At 38.0% G+C, this 18,301-nt stretch overlaps 1 protein-coding gene across 3 annotated transcripts in view; it reads left to right on the top strand.

Moving 5' to 3' along the window:
• The window catches only part of ZNF438 (zinc finger protein 438), a 49,744-nt gene that overhangs the window by 24,433 nt on the left and 7,010 nt on the right, over nt 1-18,301 (top strand). The window contains exons 3-4 of one of the 3 annotated variants that reach the window (XM_014308174.2): nt 5,579-5,635; nt 15,468-15,572. The exons of 1 other annotated variant lie outside the window; for it this stretch is intronic. In XM_014308174.2, coding sequence (XP_014163649.1) covers nt 5,608-5,635; nt 15,468-15,572 — 133 coding nt within the window. In that variant the 5' untranslated portion in view covers nt 5,579-5,607. The remainder of the gene's footprint in view (nt 1-5,578; nt 5,636-15,467; nt 15,573-18,301) is intronic. One more of the 3 variants, XM_031059329.1, reaches the window with a different exon arrangement.

Genomic DNA, 18,301 nt, shown 5'->3' with positions numbered 1-18,301 from the left:
TCGTGTAGGCACAGTTCCACTCTGACAGATGGGCAGAGTGTAGGCTTGCCAGCCAACCATTCCCCACATCACCCAGCAGAGTATGAAGGGAAGCATTTTTGTCCAGGATTGCCACTGTGGCATTCAGTGCATGTAAGGCTTGAAGTTCAGGAAATGCGCTCGGGCTGGTCCATCTCACAGGATGACCAAAAGTTTAAAAATAGCCTGGGTTTTAGGTTCTGCTAGGTTTGTACTGTTTTCTTTCTTTTGTGGTTCTGCTGAAGTCATCTAATGGGCTCAGCCAAAAGAATTCTGCCATGGACACGCATTTCTCCGTGATGAATTATCTAAGTATGGAAACATAAGCAGTGAGCAATTTCACACACTGTTGTTTGTGACTACATACATATCTCTTTGGGTATAGAATAGGAAGACTAGGATCTGAAACAGGATTAACTCCTGATGTAAAAATATGAAAAATAGAAAACATGGACTAAGTCAGACATTTGAGACTGAAGATAGGAATAGTAAAATGCAGAATATTTTTGCAGGTTTTCAGAAATGCAAATCAGCTGTTGCTTGGTTATTGGGGTTTAAGATTTTGGAGGGGATTTTATTTTTTAAACAAATTGGCTTAATGCCTTGTGCTTGATTTTTATAAAGTAGCCAAGCACTGCAGGCTTTTGGCAAATACACTTGCTTGAACAAATGCTTTTGTGTGATACTCTAATCAGTCATTGTGTCTGTCATTTTTATCTTCCTCTGTTTTTTCATAGCTTCAATGTTCTAATCTTTTATTTCAAGTCTAACTTGGCCTTTATATAACAATAGATTTTGCCAACTTTCCTGGAAGCTGTGCTGATTCAATACTTTCAGCCTTTTTGGGGAACTTGGTTTCAGTTGAAAAGTTTCTAAATTATGGGAAATACTGTTTGCATGGCACTCATTTACAAGATGGCGTGGTATGTGAAAGAACAGGTGTGAAAAATGAAGTGAATAAAATTGGTTTTGAAATACAAATGGGCATTTCGTGGGCTTCTGTCAGGACAATGTCCTTTCTAAACTGTACTCAGTATTTAATATTTCTTTTTAGCTGGATGCTTTCCTTCTGAAATTAAATTACATAATATTACTTTACATGCTTAGTTTTAAATTAAAATTCATAATTAAGCCTAATATGAAGTTACAAGATTTGATTTAATGCTTTCTTCTAGTGCCTGTACTAATGTACACTGTATTAGAAGGTGCAGTCGTCATTGAGAAGCTTTGTTCTTTTAACAAAAGGTACCAAAAATAAATTTGGTTAGGGTCATAGTGGTCTAGTTTAATACTGTTATGATAATAAGTCCTATAATTACTTTCAGGTAGTTCTTCCTTCCCAGAGGACAAGGTTTTTAGTTTTGATGTCTGCTTAAAGCATGAGGATGACAGTAAAATTAATGTCATAACCTTTACAGCCTATTTATCGCTTTCTCTGTAATATCCTAAAGGATTTTGTGTAACATCTAAGATAAATGTCTTAGTATGGACAAGCATCGAATTAGGTTAATTGGGTTCAACTGATATTCATATTCAGTGTGTCTATCAGGACACCTGTTTCATATAAAAGACCTGTGGGTATCTTCCTGTGAAAATTGCTTTGAAATTATTACACGTATATGCTCTGCTTCCTTTGGTTGTTAAAGACTGAGTTACAGTATGGGATTTTTTTTCCAGTTTGCTTGCTATTTTTGCCTCATAGGAATAATGAAATTTATCCTTTCATTCTCTGGTAACTTGAGGAATAGTACAGGCATGATAGAGGTTACTTTATGCCATTAAGAGAGATTTTACTTTCTAATTCTGTCCAGCTTCAACTCCACTTCACTTGAAATTCTTATAATAGATTTCTTTTCATCTCTGAGTAGTCAGCAGCAGATTTCAAGAAAACTAATTTGAGTTCTGGAACACTGTGACTTGAATGATTTTATTTAGGGCTTTATGGTAGAGTTATAAGCCTAGCAAAACAAATTTTAAGATTACATAGAATTTTTAAAATCTTTATCATTTTGATGAGCTCTCAGGTGGAGAAGAATTTATGATATTGGCAGATAGAAATTCATGTATTTGGAAAGAGCAGTATTGGACTCAAATATAACCAGGGAAGAGTGAAAGAACATTTGCCTCTCCAGTACTCAGTGGAAACATCAAGACATACTGAATTACTAGTTGCTGACCAGCCTAAATATTTTTCTGGATATAAGAATGTAAAAGAAGTACAACATTTAATTAATAATTTTAGTTCTAAGCGTAGCTTTTTTTGAACATCAACATGTTTGGTTTTGTTTTTTTTTTAATGGGAAGTAGTCATACCAATCCAGATTTATAGTGAAATGGGAAAAAAAGCTGCCAAACCTGCTCAGGCAGGCATAAGTAGTTCTGTGGTTATAATCTTCAAATTCTAAAAGTTTGAATCAATGTACTGTACGGAACTTTTTAGTTAGACTGAATTTTCTGTTTAGGACTTGCATAAAATGTGTGAAGTTAATAAATATCTGTTAAACATATTAAAGCCTAGCAGAAAAGTGTCAAAAACTGTCAGAGGAAGGATCAAAAAGATAGAATCACAATTGATGTATTTGAAAACAGTGTAAAACACAGATGGGACCAATGCACAATGTTTATGGTTTGTTTGTAAACTATATGTAGTCAAAGAAAACATGCTTTAACATATAATATGTATAAGGATGGACAGAAAAAATGAAGATATAAGAGTTTGTCCTGATTTCAGAATCTTGAGGTCTTCAGTTTTTCCAAAAAGGGAGGTTACTTGATTAAATATCTCCAAATATAAAGTGTAGTGAAAGGTTCTTCCATATGACAACAATAATGAATTGCTAAAAGAAATTATCAATGTTAATTGGAGAAATTATACTCTTAAAATTATCATGATTATTATTAAGAGTAGGTGATCAATGTCTGTCAAATAAGCACTGATTTTCTGGGTTAATACCATTACCTTGTTGCAGTTAGAGTTGAATTCAAATCAGAGATGCCTCTAGAAAATGTTTGGATTTATATGATCCACTTTTGTGTTGTAGTGTTAGGGTTTGTGAGTGTGTCTGGGAAGAACATTGGAAATATGTCTGGAGCTTCTATTTCCACGTAGTATTTTAAGAATTGTTGATCTGTATCCTGAAGTCTGGTTTGTTATTATTCTAAAAGTAGATAGTAACTATGGATGAGGCACCCTCTTAACATTATTTATTGCTCCCATACAAAGGGAAAGACCATGGAAACCAAAAAAAAAAAAAAAAAGTGACTTTAAAATAATAATTTTGAGAAGCTTTATTTGAATATAATTTCTCAATTTGTTTTTGCAAGAATATGTGTTGCTTTATATGTTTCAGGGTGTTTTGAAGTCCTGTAAATACTAAGGGTGGAGAAAAACTTCAGACTTTGATTCTCTGAAAAGCTGTTATTGATCAATATGGCCTTAAAGAAGGATGTCCTACAATGTGGGTGACAGAGAAGTTGGAAACCCACACTGATTTCTGGATGTGTCTCGCCATTCCAAAATTACATCAACGTGGCCTGTTCCATTCTTGGATGTACAGAGGGAGCTGTGTGTATGTTCCCATGACCTCAAACTGCATTTAGATGAGCCAGTGTGTGTTTGAGAGCTGGGCCTGACAGCTCATGGCTTGGCTGCTCAAGTACCACGGACAGAGGCTCTCTGAGGCAGTTGGGGATCTGCTGATGTGCATCAGGAAGCCGCTGGCAGGAGGTGCTGGTTGATGTACCAGAGCTGCATGTTAGCCATGGCTCAGAACAGAAGCTGCAGGTACCAGAGAGCTTCACCTGTTTGCTGTGTGAGAGGTCTCCTCACAGCAGCCATGCTCAGTGTTCTTCTGTGCTTTGATGCTGAGCTTCCTGAAAATGGAATTTAGTTTTCTTTTTACTTTACTGCTACCTACAGAACCATCTTCTTCCAGAACCTCACCGAACTTTTTGAGAGTCAATTGCATGATAGTAAAGAAATATGTTCAAGGCTTATTTTGTTTGGTATTTACATCACTATTTGTCCTATGTATTCTGTATTTAAGCAAAACTAATCTTTGGTACTTCATGTGCTCAGAAGATGTGTCTTGAGTGCATGTCTGGCATGTTCTTTATGTTGTCTGGCATGTTCTTTATGTAAGGTTCTCCTGGCTGTTAAATTGGTCAGGAAAGTCAGCAATCTCCACATCTGTGCAGCTGACTTTGTTTGTGGAAATGTTGTAGATGTTCACTGATATGAAAGCCAAGATCTGAGTAAACCCCCAAGAAGTTTGAGTTCCATCTGTGTCAGTCAATGGACTTTTCTGTTACCTTCCCAAAGCCTCTGGCTACATCAGGAGAACAAGAGGTTCATACCCTTTGTGATATCTAACACGTGAGTGGTGTTCAGTTGAACCAAACTATGATGCAGCCCTTCCAAAAGCTGGGCCATTTAATGAAAAATAAATCTAAGTGGATAACAAGGGTTTTATGTTGTCATTGTATTATCTTGTGTCTTCTTTCCTGACTGTTGAATCCCACTTCACCAGAGCCTGAACAGCGCACTCAACTGCACTGGAAAGAAGTAGCCGACTCTTCATTTACTGGGTGGCCATTTGATGTAAAGCCATTTTGTCCAATGCAGTGCATCACATCTTGTTGTAAATACCAACAGCACATTCAGGACACGTGGCAGTGTAATGTTTGGCTCGCAAGAGCGAGGTAGTATCTTCATTGTAGCATCCATGGAGGATTCTGCTGGTCAGACAGTTGTGTGGGATCCATGCAGTCACATAGGATCACAATGGTTTGGGTTGGAAGGGACCTTAAAGGGACCCCACCTAGTCCCAACAGCCCTGCCTTAGTGGGTAACCGTCTGCTAGATCACATTGCTCAAAGCTGCATCCAGCTTGGCCTTGGTGAGGCATTCATGGCTTCTCTAGGAAAACTGTTCCAGTGCCTTACAGTACCCTTACAGTAAAGAATTTCTTCCTAGTATCTAATCTAAACCTATCCTCTTTCAGTTTAATGCCAATACCCCTTGTCCTATCTGCAGATGCACTCGTAAAAAGTCCGCTCCAGCTGTTCTGTTTTCTGCCTTTAGGTACTGGAGGGTGCTATAAGGTCTCCTCCTCTCCTTCAGGCTGATCAGCCCCAGCTCTGTCTTCACAGAGAGGTGCTTTAGCCCTGTGATCAACCCTGGGGCTCTCCTCTGGATCCTCCCCAACAGCTCCACATGTTTGAAGGGAAATGATTGCTTAACCCTATATTGTCTGTGATTCTTCAGAATGTATTGCCACGTTGGGGTTCATGACTGTGCTCTTTCCTGGCTTTTAGAAGGTTGTTTAATCATAAGAAGCCTAAGTTAGTTGTACACAGTGTTAAAATATGGAGAGCACATATAGGGGTCCAAAGAAACCCTTGGTTTAAATCTCTGGTGGTGTTTTCTTGAGTGCTATAGACATACTGGGATCCATTCTGAAATACAAGTCTGGAAACTATTGCTATTGTCCTGTTCTTTTTTTTTTTGTTAGTTTGTAAGAAATTATCAGAGCTTCTAAGTATCTGTATTTCTTTCTAGGAACATTGTCGTAACTGTTAAAGGGCATAATGCAGAATCCATTAACAGTTTCTGCAGGTATAGTATGCTTTCTATACTTTATTTAGAAATTACATGCTTGTGGTTCAAAATGTGGAAGAAATATCGTCATTATTAATCATTGTATTACTTGTGTCTAGTATTCTGCTGTGGTATGATTTGAAAAAAAAAAGCCATTACTGCAGCATTTATCACTTTAAACAATTACAATAGCTAAAATTGTATTCTTCTTTAGGGCATTGCTAATTACTGTTAACACCTGAAGTGCATAAATCTGCTTCTTCTTTGATTCAGCAGAATTAAGTATTCAGGTTTTATTAATTTTTTTAAATCTTCATATATTTGAAAATCCCTGCTATATTTGATCCCCATATTAGATGGGGTTAAATCTATCTGCAAATTATGCTACACAGTTAGCAGAAACAGGAAGAAACATTAACTTGGATTTTTTTAATGCCTTTTCTTCAGCATTCCCATCCTTGCTAATTTTTTTGTGTGTTTAGTTCTTTCTTCTATGTGGTTTCTTCAAAAGTTGTCTTTTGTTTGATTTAGTTTTCACTAGGGTTGATGTCTTGACTTTTTCCCTCTGTTATTAGTAAGGGTATTTATGTATTCTCAAGCCTCTAAATGTGTAGCTGTAACTTCAGTTTCCTTTCTCTTTTGATCTGTGTCTCAATGTTAATGTTTAAGTGTGATTTTTAACATGAATGTCATTTTTAATGATACTTAAATGTGAGTGAATGTTTGATGGATATGACACGAGCTCTAATGGACCTTTCAGTACCCTTGCTGGTTGTCAGTTAAGTTTCCATTGTTAGTACTTATGTTAATTAGGAATAGCACTATCTATTACTTTATTTGAAGCCTTCAGCTTTTACTGTCATGTAAGTTTATACTTTACCTGTTTTGTGAAGAGTATTTTTATGATGCTGTAATAATTCTGAGAAGCTGTTCCAGAAGCATGTCATTCTGATTGATATTAGTTGATAAGTTTGTGTCTCTTAGGACTATTCTTTCAAGGAAGACAGTACTTCCTGTTGGGTAAATCTGCCCACCCCAGAGTGTGCTCTACATTCCCATGCTTGTGACTGAAGTACTCAATTCTAGTACTTAAAAGCATTTATTTAATTTTTCCTTTAAGTAACAGGAATTTGACCCTGGTTATAGTCTTACATTAAAGCCATTTCTGAATAGTAATAGCAGAATATAGACTGTGAAGCTGTATGTAAACTTCAAATTGATTAAGCATTTGCTTTGAAATTGTTTTGAAGGCTTTTTCTTTTTCCCCCTAAATCAAAATCCATCCCAGTCACTATCCTGTTACTGACTTGTACCCAGAGGGAATGGTAAAGCTCACTTGGAAGTGAGCTTCCAGGTTAGAAGCCACAGAATAACAGAATAATCTGAGTTGGAAGGGACCCACAAGGATCACAGAGTCCAACTCCTGACCCTGCACAGCACCACCCCCAGGAGTCACACCATGTGCCTGAGAGCATTGCACAAACACTTCTTGAATTCCATTGGGCTTGGTGCTGTGACCACTGCCCTGGGGAGCCCGTCCCAGGGACCAACCACCCTTGGGTGAAGAACCTTTTCTGGATATCCAACCTAAACCTCCCCTGACACAACTTCAGACCATTCCCTCATGTCCTGTCACTGGTCACCAGAGAAGAGATCAGTGCCTGTCCCTCCTCTTGCCCTCACCAGACTGCAGTGAGGTCTCCCCTCAGTCTCGTCTCGCCCAGGCTGAACAGACCAAGTGATCTCAGCTGCTCCTCACACGGCTTCCCCTCAAGGCCCTGCACCATCTTTGTGGCTCTCCTTTTTATGCTTTCTAACAGTTTTGTATCTTTCCTATACTGTGGCACCCAGAACTGCTCCCAGCACTCGAGGTGAGGCTACCCCAGTGCAGAGAAGGACAATGCCCTCCCTTGCCCTGCTGGCCATGCTGTGCCTGATGCCCCCCAGGACAGGGTTGGCCCTCCTGGCTGCCAGGGCACTGCTGGCTCAGGTTCAATTTGCCATGGACCAGGACCCCCAGGTCCCTTTCTGTGGCACAGCTCTCCAGCCTCTCACTGCCCAGTCTACACACAACCAGGGTTGCCCCATCTCAGGTGCAGAATCCAGCACTTTGCCTGTTGAACTTCATGTGGCTGGTGGTTGCCCAGACCTCTAATCTGCCGAGATTTCTCTGCAGGGCCTCCATAGATCATGACCAGGAGCGATATCAGTGTAAAATTATGTTACTCTACAAATACATTAGTCTCCATACATTTTTTTACTATGATACTTTTTTGTCTTTATATCAAGCTCCATTTGTTTCTTAAATGTAGCACTTTGAAAACATGTAGGGTATTAGTAATTTGTGATGATTTATGTGCAACTCTTATGTTGGTACATTTCTTACAAATAAAACTTTCAGAAATAGATTAGATTGGAAATAGAACCTATTCATCAGTTACATTCAATGTGGCATATTTGTCAGTGTTTCTGTACTTCGAGTGTGCTTGTTATGTTTCAGTTAAGTATGGAAGTAATGATTAGTGCAAGTTCTTTGAGTGACAGCTAAACACTTCACTGCTGCCATTTGTCATGTAATAGCAGGTGTTCTGTAATTTAATCTGTACTCCTTCAAGACATCTGTATTTTTCTCAGTTTTAAACTATTTTATAAGAAGCGTGACTATCTTTTAAGTAGTAAGCAATTGTAACACCATGTTCAATTAGATGCACTTTTCTGAACAATAAGTATCTAACTTGTCAAATTTATTTCTTCCTCAGGATTATGAAATTATCATTTCATTCATATGACTACATATGAAATGACAACAATCACTGGAGCATTATATTTGACTATTCACACTCACATTAAATATTTACTGTTGAGCAAGTGTTGGTATTTTTTATAATGCTCCATCAGACATACAATACCACTGTGCCTTAGTGAACTGAAATACCGTTGTCATTGTCAGATTTATAAAATATTTTTGTTAAATGATTCTGTCATGAAAGAATTGTATATCTTAGACAAATATTTTGCAAAATATAAGGCTGTCCTGTTTTTTTTATCTAATAGGTTTTGTCTTTTTAAAATATCAATTGGAAAAGAGTATCAGATGCTAAAGTAATAGTTTTGTTCTTTGAGTATGTTTATTTTAACTTTTTTAGAATCATAGGTCAAACGTGGTTCTACACATTTTGTATCCGTGTTAGTATGGTTGGTACTGGGAGATCTCAAACTTCCATTAGCCTTGTAAATGTGTTTCTTAGCATCAGCTCTCACTTTGCTGGAACCCCTGCTGCCTTTGTATCATTAACATAAATGCAGGTGCAAATAGCATTTATGTACTTTGATAGAAAGCAGTTGGAGACGTTTCACTGTGGGACACGACACTTTCAGATTGTGTACATCTGTTCAAATAATGTATCCAAGCCAGTGACATGAATGCAAGGATAAAAACATCTGCCCCTGAGACCATTTGCCATACAGCAGATGCTGGCATCTTTATTTATGCAGATGGTTTGTGTGATGAGCTGAGCAATGATGAAAGCGAGGAAGTTTGACAAAGATTTCAAGGTATTCCTTGGGATGGGAAAATCTGCTGGTTAACAGTGCTTTGTTTTCATATGTGTGATGAAAGAAGAACATCTAGTGTAAATACTGGTGCTTCTAGTAACATGGACATGCTGTTTCGGGATTTTTTTTAATCTCAGGCACAATAATTGTACTGCAGTTATAGAAGATGCTAATAGAAGTTATTACTTTCAAACGAGAAGGCTCAACTGCTTACCTGTAGGATGGTCTTAAGTTATACAAAACAATGAATTGACTGAAGAGTTTGCAGAGGTAGAATGTTTGGAACTACTAAGCTAACTCCTCACAAAGTTTTTCAGAGGTTGGGTGCAGCTCTGTACCTGATTCTGCGGCTCGGGGGATTTTTCAGCACAAACCGTATTTAACATTACAAAATTATTGGGCAAATTATTAGGCCTGTGTGTTGTTTGAAACTGCCAGTGGGGCAGTGGCCCACTGTGAGCCGCGGCTCTGAGCCGGGCTGGCACCGGCGGGACGGGCACCGACTCCCTCTGCTGGCTCCGCTCCGGGCTCTGTGCACGGACACGGACACGGCAGCACCGGGCCGGGCTGCGGCACACGGCCGGCTAAGGGCCTCCTCCTCTCCTTTCCATCCTCTCCTTCCCATCCTCTCACTGCCAGGCCTTGCCGATCCATTATCACCTGTCAGCAGTGTGTGTATTCCACTGTTCCTTTACAGCACATCCAGCCCTTTCTCTTGAGAACCAGCGCTGCCTTTAAACAGCATGGTGGCTGGCATGGGCAAGCTAGCGACGGCAATAAGCATTGCAAATAATTGTAATTATGCACTGGGGGAGGAAAACCTGTCAGATACTGTAATTTAAATTGTTTTCTGCTGCATCCTACTGCCAGTAAGGTCTAGCTGTGTTCAAGTTCAGCAGCAAGTGATAATTTTTTATATTATGAAAACTAATGTTTAGCCAGGACCATAGGATTTCAGAAGATGTTTAGTTTTCCTATGCTGTGCAGAGTCATGTCTGTCTTTGAAAAAATATACATACCTATTTGAAGCACTGTGGAGATCCTTTAATCTTTATTTTAGTTTTAATCTTCACTGGAATTAACTACAGGTAGCAATGTTGTGTATCTCAGCCAGAGCTGGAGAGTTTTTCTGAAGAAATCTGGCTCCTGAAGAAAGAAAAGGGGGCACAATTAGGGCAAACAAAAACCTTAGGTAGGGATTTCCCATTCAAAGCTTAGACCACTTAGGTAATTTTCAGTGAAATTATCAATTTTAAAAAATCCCCCAGAAGATACTCTCCCGCTATCCTTGAAGTTTAACAATTTTTCCTTTCTTTGGAGAGTGATAAATTTGTGTATAATTTTTAACAGAAGACTCAAAATAGTCCAAGCCAAGACTGGCAGTCTTTTGATCCTCTTTTCATGAGGGAACATTTTTGAGGTTTGTACTACAGAAGTCACCATGCAGATGTTTTTAATGCCTCAAGTAAAATAGGGATGCTATGTTGAGCCAAAGTGGCAAATTAATTGTTTTTTCTTGCATACAGTCTTTCTTAGGAAAAAAGTGCGCTGATTCTCACAAAAAAAAAAAAGTACTCTTTAACAGGAATAAAACTTTTGCTTTTTTGTTGTGTTCTCTTCTGTTTGCACATCAGGATTAAAAAAAAATATTTTGGGAGTGAGAGGCCTAATTCCCTTCCTGAAGTGAGACGTACATGTTTTCTGTCCCAAAGGGGGTTGAACTCTCAGTAAGATGTAGGTATGTTCTCTTTTTTGAAACAAGAGCAAAAATCTGATCAGAAACTATTTTATGATTTTATTAATTAAATGGTTCTACTTGACCTTTTCTTGCTGCATAGTTCTTGAAGAATTTTGCCTTTATTTTTGTAGCAGTTTTGGTAGTTACTGTTTCTGGTACTTAAGAGAAAATAAGTCCATTAATTACTACTTACATTAGGTATATTGAAATTTTGTCCATGTTGATTTGATCTTGATAGACCCTTTAAAAATAACTTTACATTGATGATAAACTTTACATTGATAAATTTACAGTGGATGAATTACTGTTTAGGTCCATATCTTTCCTGAAACTCACTAAAAGAAATTTCCACTGGCAGTTCTCTCAGGAATTTTGAAAAATCCAATTACAGGTGTTTATCCCCACTTTCTAAAGTACCTGATTTATATTTGCAATGCTGTTTGGGGGTTATGAATTACTGGTTTATGACCAAGGCTTCTGTCGCCTCCTTTAACTATTTTCTGAACAATTAGTTCCCCCAAGTGGCTGCATCACTGCAGCTTTGCTTTGCAAATCTTCAGGGATGGTGTCCTCTATGGAACAGAATGACTGGGCAAAACCAACAAAGATAACCACTGGACTTGCAGTGGTAGCAAAATAATTTCCATTCTACTCACTTGCATCCTGTCAGATCACCAAGGTTTCTAGATGATGCCCACTTTGAGGCTGACATGGTTGGTTGCTGAAACTAGCAGAGGCGTAAAGAAGATGAAATACAGTCTTTGATGATGTAACTAACAGTGGCTCTCAAAAAGAAGTTCTGTGCTTAAATAGGAATTAAATTCAATCATTTATTTGTGTGGTTGCAGAGGCCAGGCACCATTTTGAGCCCTTAGTTCTTATACTGCCACAGTGTAAAAAGTCTCTGTAGTTTCTTCAGCTGTAAAGGTGGAAAAGGCTATTAGTAATTACAGATTCTTTATGTCTAGCTTTCTTTATGTCAGTTTTTATTTCTGGATATGAAAATATTTTGATCTGCTTAAGACCTATTAATTTTGTTGACCTTAATATGAAATGAGTAGCTTATAACTTGAAAGGCTGTGCCTTCAAAAAAATGGAAAGCTTTTAAAGTTCACAAACACTGCATGAGAGGTGCTAAAAAGCATTTAGATCTGCTAGTAAATGTATTTTAAATTCACTCCAAAAGTGTCTAAAAATCTCTTGTGTATATGTATTCTGACTCTTAGGAAAGACTTTGAAGACTTTCTTCCTTTATACAGTAGCACAAAAAAGGCTTTTTATAATAGGAGGTTGTGTTAAGCCATGCATTGCCCACATTATATATAGGAAGTTTCTTTTGAATAGTGATTTACCTATAGTGATTTACCTATAGTGATTTTTGAATAGTGTGGCTAATATGTTTCAGGTCTCAACTCAAAAGTCTGCCTCAAAGCTGTTGGCCACTTGTTCCCTGCAGAAATAGTATTTCATACATGTTTTAAAAGTTATATGTGGTGGGACAATACAAAGATCTGTGAAATCTAAATTTATGAGAACTCAAAAATTATGTCTTAATTATTCCTTTTGCTAATAGTAACTAAATTTCTCACAATGTGTTAACTTGTGTTTAACCAGTCTGCTTTAGTATGGGTATTTTTTATGTTATACTTTTCCCTGGGGACAGAGATACTGAAACCAAGATGCTGGTGAGAGTGATGGGCAGGTAAAAAATTTCTTCCTTGTATCTAGTCTGAATATACTTTATTTTCATTTAAAACCATTATGCCTTGTCCTGTTTCTATAAGCACTGTAAAAAAGTGTTGCTGTCTTTTCTTTTCAGCCCCTTTTAGGTATTGTAAGGCCCCAGTTAGGTCTTCTTGGGGCCTTCCCCAGACTAAATAACCCCATCTCTCTCTCAGCCTTTCCTCATACAAGAGGCGTTCCATCCTTCTCATCATTTTTGTGGCCCTACTCTACTTGCTCCAGCAGGTCCATGTCTTTCCAGTGCTGAGGGCCACAGAGCTGATGCAGTGCTCCAGGTGGGTCTCAGCAGGTCAGAGCAGAGGGGCAGAATCCCGTCCCTCCCCTGCTGCCCACGGTGCTCTGGATGCAGCCCAGGACACTGTTTGGGCTGTGAGTGCACGTTTGCAGCTCACAGACAGCTTTTCATCCACCAGTACCCCCAAGTTCTTGGCAGAGCTGCTCTGAATCAGTTTGACCCTGCCTGTATTGATACCAGGGACTGTCCTGAGCCATGTGCAGGAACTCATGAGCTTCCCATGGGGCCACTTCTTGATCTTGTCCAGGTGCCTTGGGCATCCCATCCTCCAGGTGTGCCAGCTGCACCTCTCAGCTTGGTTTTGCCTGCAGACTTGCTGAGGGTGCACTTAATGCCATTGTCTGTATGGACCCAAGGGACACCGCGTGTCACCCATCTCCATAAGGGCATTGTGCTGTTCTCCATGAGCATCAGCCAGTTCCTTATCCATCCAATAGTCCATCTATCAATAGAGTCTATACCTCTCCAATTTAGAGAAAAGGACCATATGAAAGGCCTCTCCTATGTACACTTTCAAATAACAGAGGGAAGCAATTCTGGAAGCTGAGAAAGTGGTGTAATCTATTTTTTTTTCTTAAGTTATGTTAGATCTGTATAAACTTTGGCATATATCAATATATGGTTAATAGTGCAGAAAGGACATTTCAGGCAAAAACAAAAGACTGAATTAGAGAGGAAACTAGAGAACTTCTTAAATGCAAACTATATACCCATGATCTTGGATTACTGTATGACTTAACCTCTGCAAGGTGACAGTTTCTACTAAAAATAGTTGTAGTTTATTCCCAGGCTGAAAAACGCCACTAGAAATTTTAATGTTGAACATCCTCTTTAATGGAGTCCAATTAGTGTAAAAAAAAAAGTGAACCTTTGTTATTTCAATGTGCTCTTCTGCTAAGAAGAGTCTTTTGGAGACCATTTAAGGAATCCAGAAAGCATCCCACTGCTCACAGAATTTCTTGAAATGCCCTATAATCCTAATCCCTTAAAATAATAAACTTGCGCAGTCTGTAAAAGGACTTTTCTAAATTATAAAATGCTTACTGCACAGCTAGCAAATCACATTATGCTTAAATCAGATTTAATTATATATACCTTTAAAGATACAGCTTAAAGCTTCTAGAATTTTAACAAATTATTTTGTTCCTCCTTTGGAATACCAGAATAAGTTTTCTAAGTGTATTTGCACATTCTGTATCTCAGTGTTTATGTGAATGATCTACAGAGCTTTTCCAATCTTGCATTAAAATACTTTGTTGTATTGTTTATTTTTCTATGCCAGTTTAAATTGCACAAAAACACTCTTATGTAAACACAGTTATAATACTCGTTAAAAAATCAAGTACTAAAAAGGTAAGAAATGTGAGATTCCTCTTTTGGCCTAAATGCTTCTCCTTTCTGCCTCATGTGTAATGTTGGTTACCTGTCTTAAGTCTGCATTTAATTCCCATATCCCACTCTGACTCTTTGGGCTGGACACTTTTCAAGTCTCGTTTCTTGTCTTGTCGTTTTTCTGCTTGCCCTGTATATTCTCCTGTTTCTCTTCCACACTGGCAGCTCTGCAGTTCAGAGATAAGGAGAGGCCATTTCCTTTTCCCAGCTTGGATGCTTGGACCTAAAGCCATAGTTCAGGGAAAATCCTGAAGCAGGAGCACATTCAATAGAATGTAATCATTGGAAAAGTTAGCTGCTTGAAGTATCTACTGAACACATGCCCAGAGTCTACAGCTTTGCCTAATTTAGGTAGCTTTTCACAGATCAAAGAGACATTGCTGTGTCACGTATGAAGGTCTTCACCTGATGCACAGATGTGTCACTAGATTATTTTTCTTCTTTCTTTTTAATTTTTTTATGCAGATATACTGAGAATGGCTGGTATTTTCTGTTGAAATTAATTTTAGAAAATTTTCTGATGCAAATACCCAGAACATTCCACCCAGGTAGTTATTATTAGCAAAGGTAGAAACAACTGCAAATTAACTGTTGTAATGTATAGAGCTGGAAACTCATGGTTTGTAGGCTTTATTACTAATCTTACTTTGTTCAGGTGTGTGGCAAAACTGGTTTTGAATAAAGTCCAAATTCTGTTTTCTATAATATCTGCAGTTTATTTGTATGGAATTATGGAAAGTGTAAATGAGAATAGAATTTAGCCCTTGTGTTAAAACTACTCAATAAAGCTACTGAATCTTCATTTTTTGAAGCATTTTGTTTTGCTGCTGTTGACTGTCTGCCATGACACTGAAGCTAAAACATCCCATCTGTTTGCCACATTAACCAGCTTTACTCAGTTATTAAGCTATCACCTTGCATTTGGCATGTAACAGATTTTAATGTGTATTTTGAGGAGAGAAAAATGGCAAAGAGCAAAAAGCCATAGTTTTCTTTATGCATTAACTGGACGTTAATGTTTTATTAACATTTTATATTGTCTTTTTTTGGGTTTTGTTGGTTTTGGGGGTTTGGTTGTTTTGGGTTTTTTGTCCTGGGATCTATTTATAACTGAAGCACTTTTGCAGGTGGTGTTTTTTTGCATGCTAATCCTGCAGAGAAACATTGTGTCCAACAAAGTATGCTGGGTCAGCAAAAGCAAGAAACTTGTGCTGGAAAGACAGTATCCACAGGTATTTAGTGTGTATGGAGATTTGGCAAAATGAATGATTAACTATCATGGGCAGAAAAAGATCTAATGTTGTGTGTTAGACATTTGTGCATTTTATTCTTTCCCACAGAAAAGATACTCTTCAAAGTCAGCAAAAGCCTCAACAGTATTAAGATTCATTGAATACTCAAATTTCATCTGTGTTCTGCCTTGTCCTTCAAAACAAGATTATTCTTTTTTTGGTGTTATTTTCTCTCATATGCCAATTCATACACAGATGAAATACATACGTGCACAGCTGAGGTGGACCTACAAGGATTATTTTAAAAATGAACACTATTATTCAGTGGTTTCTGTGGTGGCTATTTGGTGGTTATTTTCAAAATTGACCAGGTAGATAGTACTGAAAATTAAATTTCTTCTGATACATCCTATGGCATCTGAGTTCAGCAATGTTGTGTGCTTTACACAGGGAACAGACTAAAGGAAGTACATAAAATGAGGCAGACTAGGCTGAGGTAGAGCAGACTTTGATGACTTGGGAAGGCAGGGGAACCACGAAGAAGCAGCAACCCATGGAAACTCCGTTTCCTCCAGAGGACTCTTCCCAGCATGGATCTATCAGAGAATTTAATGCATCATTGATTTTTGTGTTGGTGTGTCACTGTCCACTTCTGCACAATTTTGAGGTTATTTAGAAGGGATGAAAGCTTATGACATCCTGCAAGTATCTGAGGCTGAGGGATTTGATACTTGCAGGTCCTAGCATGGTAGCCATTAATCTTTTAACAGAGACTTTTAAAGTAAATAGATTGAACTGCATTTGGTTTAGCCTTGTGTGTAATTTTTTTAAAGTGTCTACCTGTTGCCCCAACTCCACACTCATCTGAAAGACTGAGGACACAGCAGTCAAAAATCAGCTTCACATCCTTCAGATATTAAATCTAATGCTTTCATTTATTTCCTTTGTTATTAATGAAAATTTTAAAGAAAGTATAAAAATTGTTGCCTTCCATTGAAGGATTTGCAGATTTACTTGTAGAAAGAAAGTGGTCTAAAATGAAGGGCCATCCTCATAAATGCCATTGCCGAGCCTCCCTTAACTGAAACTTCCCCTTCTTAGGTGAAAGACTTCATGGGATTGCATAGGCACAAAGGCTTTTCCTCAGGTCACAGATGACAAGTCGAAATGAGTCCTTTGAATCAGAGACAGAAATAATTTGGAAGACATTGAATGCTCCTTAGAGATGCATATGAGGTTTCCAAGCTGCCTTTGCACAAGCCAGCCAGCCAGAGCATATTCAAGTCCTTCAGTGTGGTGATGACATGAATTACTATAGCTCTTGTTGTGTGCAAAGGGAGTTGTGGAAACTTTTCACCAACTATAAATGGAAAACAGCATTTTAGTCACTGGTGATACTTGCATGCTCTGGGTGGGTCAGTAGAACCTCCAGTCTGTGAATTGACTGGCTGCTTTCTCCTGATCCAAGATGCTAAGTAGTCTTGCACCAGTTCTTCCAATTAGCTTTCCCAGCCTGCAGGCAAAATGTTATCAGAGCCTGGAGCATCATCAGGCAGCTAGTCTGCATCTAGCCCTTCTCTATATTTAGGCACTGGCTAAGCAGCTTAACTACAGTGGCTGTGTTGGAGGGGAGGGAAATGCAGAGTCAAGTATTCCTTTGCTTACCAGAAGCACTGCAGTGAATATTTGTGCACTAAAATGTCTAATGTAAACTTGTGAAAAAGGAGGGGAACAAAAAAAAAATTACTGAATGGTGGTACCAAACACAGTTTGCCTGGAAAACTTAGGATAAAATTACACTAGTTGGAAAAAGTATTTGTATAAAAATCCCTTCTAAAGCAGTTTTATCCATTCTTAGTATTGTGTTACCAGTGTAAGGAGGGTACTGATCTAAACAGACCTTGTTTCAAAGAGAATCTTATGTTTGATATTGATGAAGGTCTTGGCTTTTAGAGCAACACTCACCTGTGGAATGCTGAGAAAATATGTGGAGATACTTTCTTTATAGAAAAGTGATTTTACTGCTTAATTCTGCATTAGGCAAGTCAATGCATTTGAGAAACATGTGGTTCTTTTTAAAGTTAATGCCATACATTATTTCAACAAATATTTCCTTCTAACTTCAAATTAACCTTGCTTTTATGGCTGCCATTTGTAGAGATGACATGTCCACAGCAAACCTTCCACCTTTTCCTGTTACCATTGCTTGAAGAGTGGGTGCCGTATAACTTGGAGTAGCAGAGGTGGTAATCTGCTGTAATGCTGGCATTCCTAAAAGTTTTCTGCAAAACAATGAATGAAATTTTGAAATAAAAAGGGAGAGGAACAAGAGAAATGAGAGAGAATGAAAACAGCTTCATGTTGAATATTGTGGCAAGCTGAATAGCTGCTGATTTGGAGAAAGTCTTTATTGTCAGTGTATGACGAGCATAATCTGGAGAAATAAGATCTGATTCTATCCCCTAAAAAGAAAGTACTCTTATTCTATTGACTGCTCTATTTAAGCTATATGGTTTGACCTGTAACTATCATTGAAGTTCAGGGCCAGTTTGGTTAGTGATTAAAATACTTTACATAATTTTATTCTTCTTCTCACAAGTACTTAAATTGTTTACTCAAAAGCAGCCGGAAGATACTGTGTAGGAAACAAATCATCATCTGAGTAACAGAAATCTTAGTAGCTGAAAATGTAAAGATTTCTTTATATTTAGTGACTAGATTTAAAACAA

The sequence above is a fragment of the Geospiza fortis genome, unplaced genomic scaffold (genome assembly GCF_000277835.1).
Source record: "Geospiza fortis unplaced genomic scaffold, GeoFor_1.0 scaffold75, whole genome shotgun sequence".
In the NCBI taxonomy this organism is placed as follows: Eukaryota; Metazoa; Chordata; class Aves; order Passeriformes; family Thraupidae; genus Geospiza; species Geospiza fortis.
The sequence above is the reverse complement of the archived record's forward strand: the minus strand, read 5'-3'. Positions and strand labels throughout refer to the sequence as shown.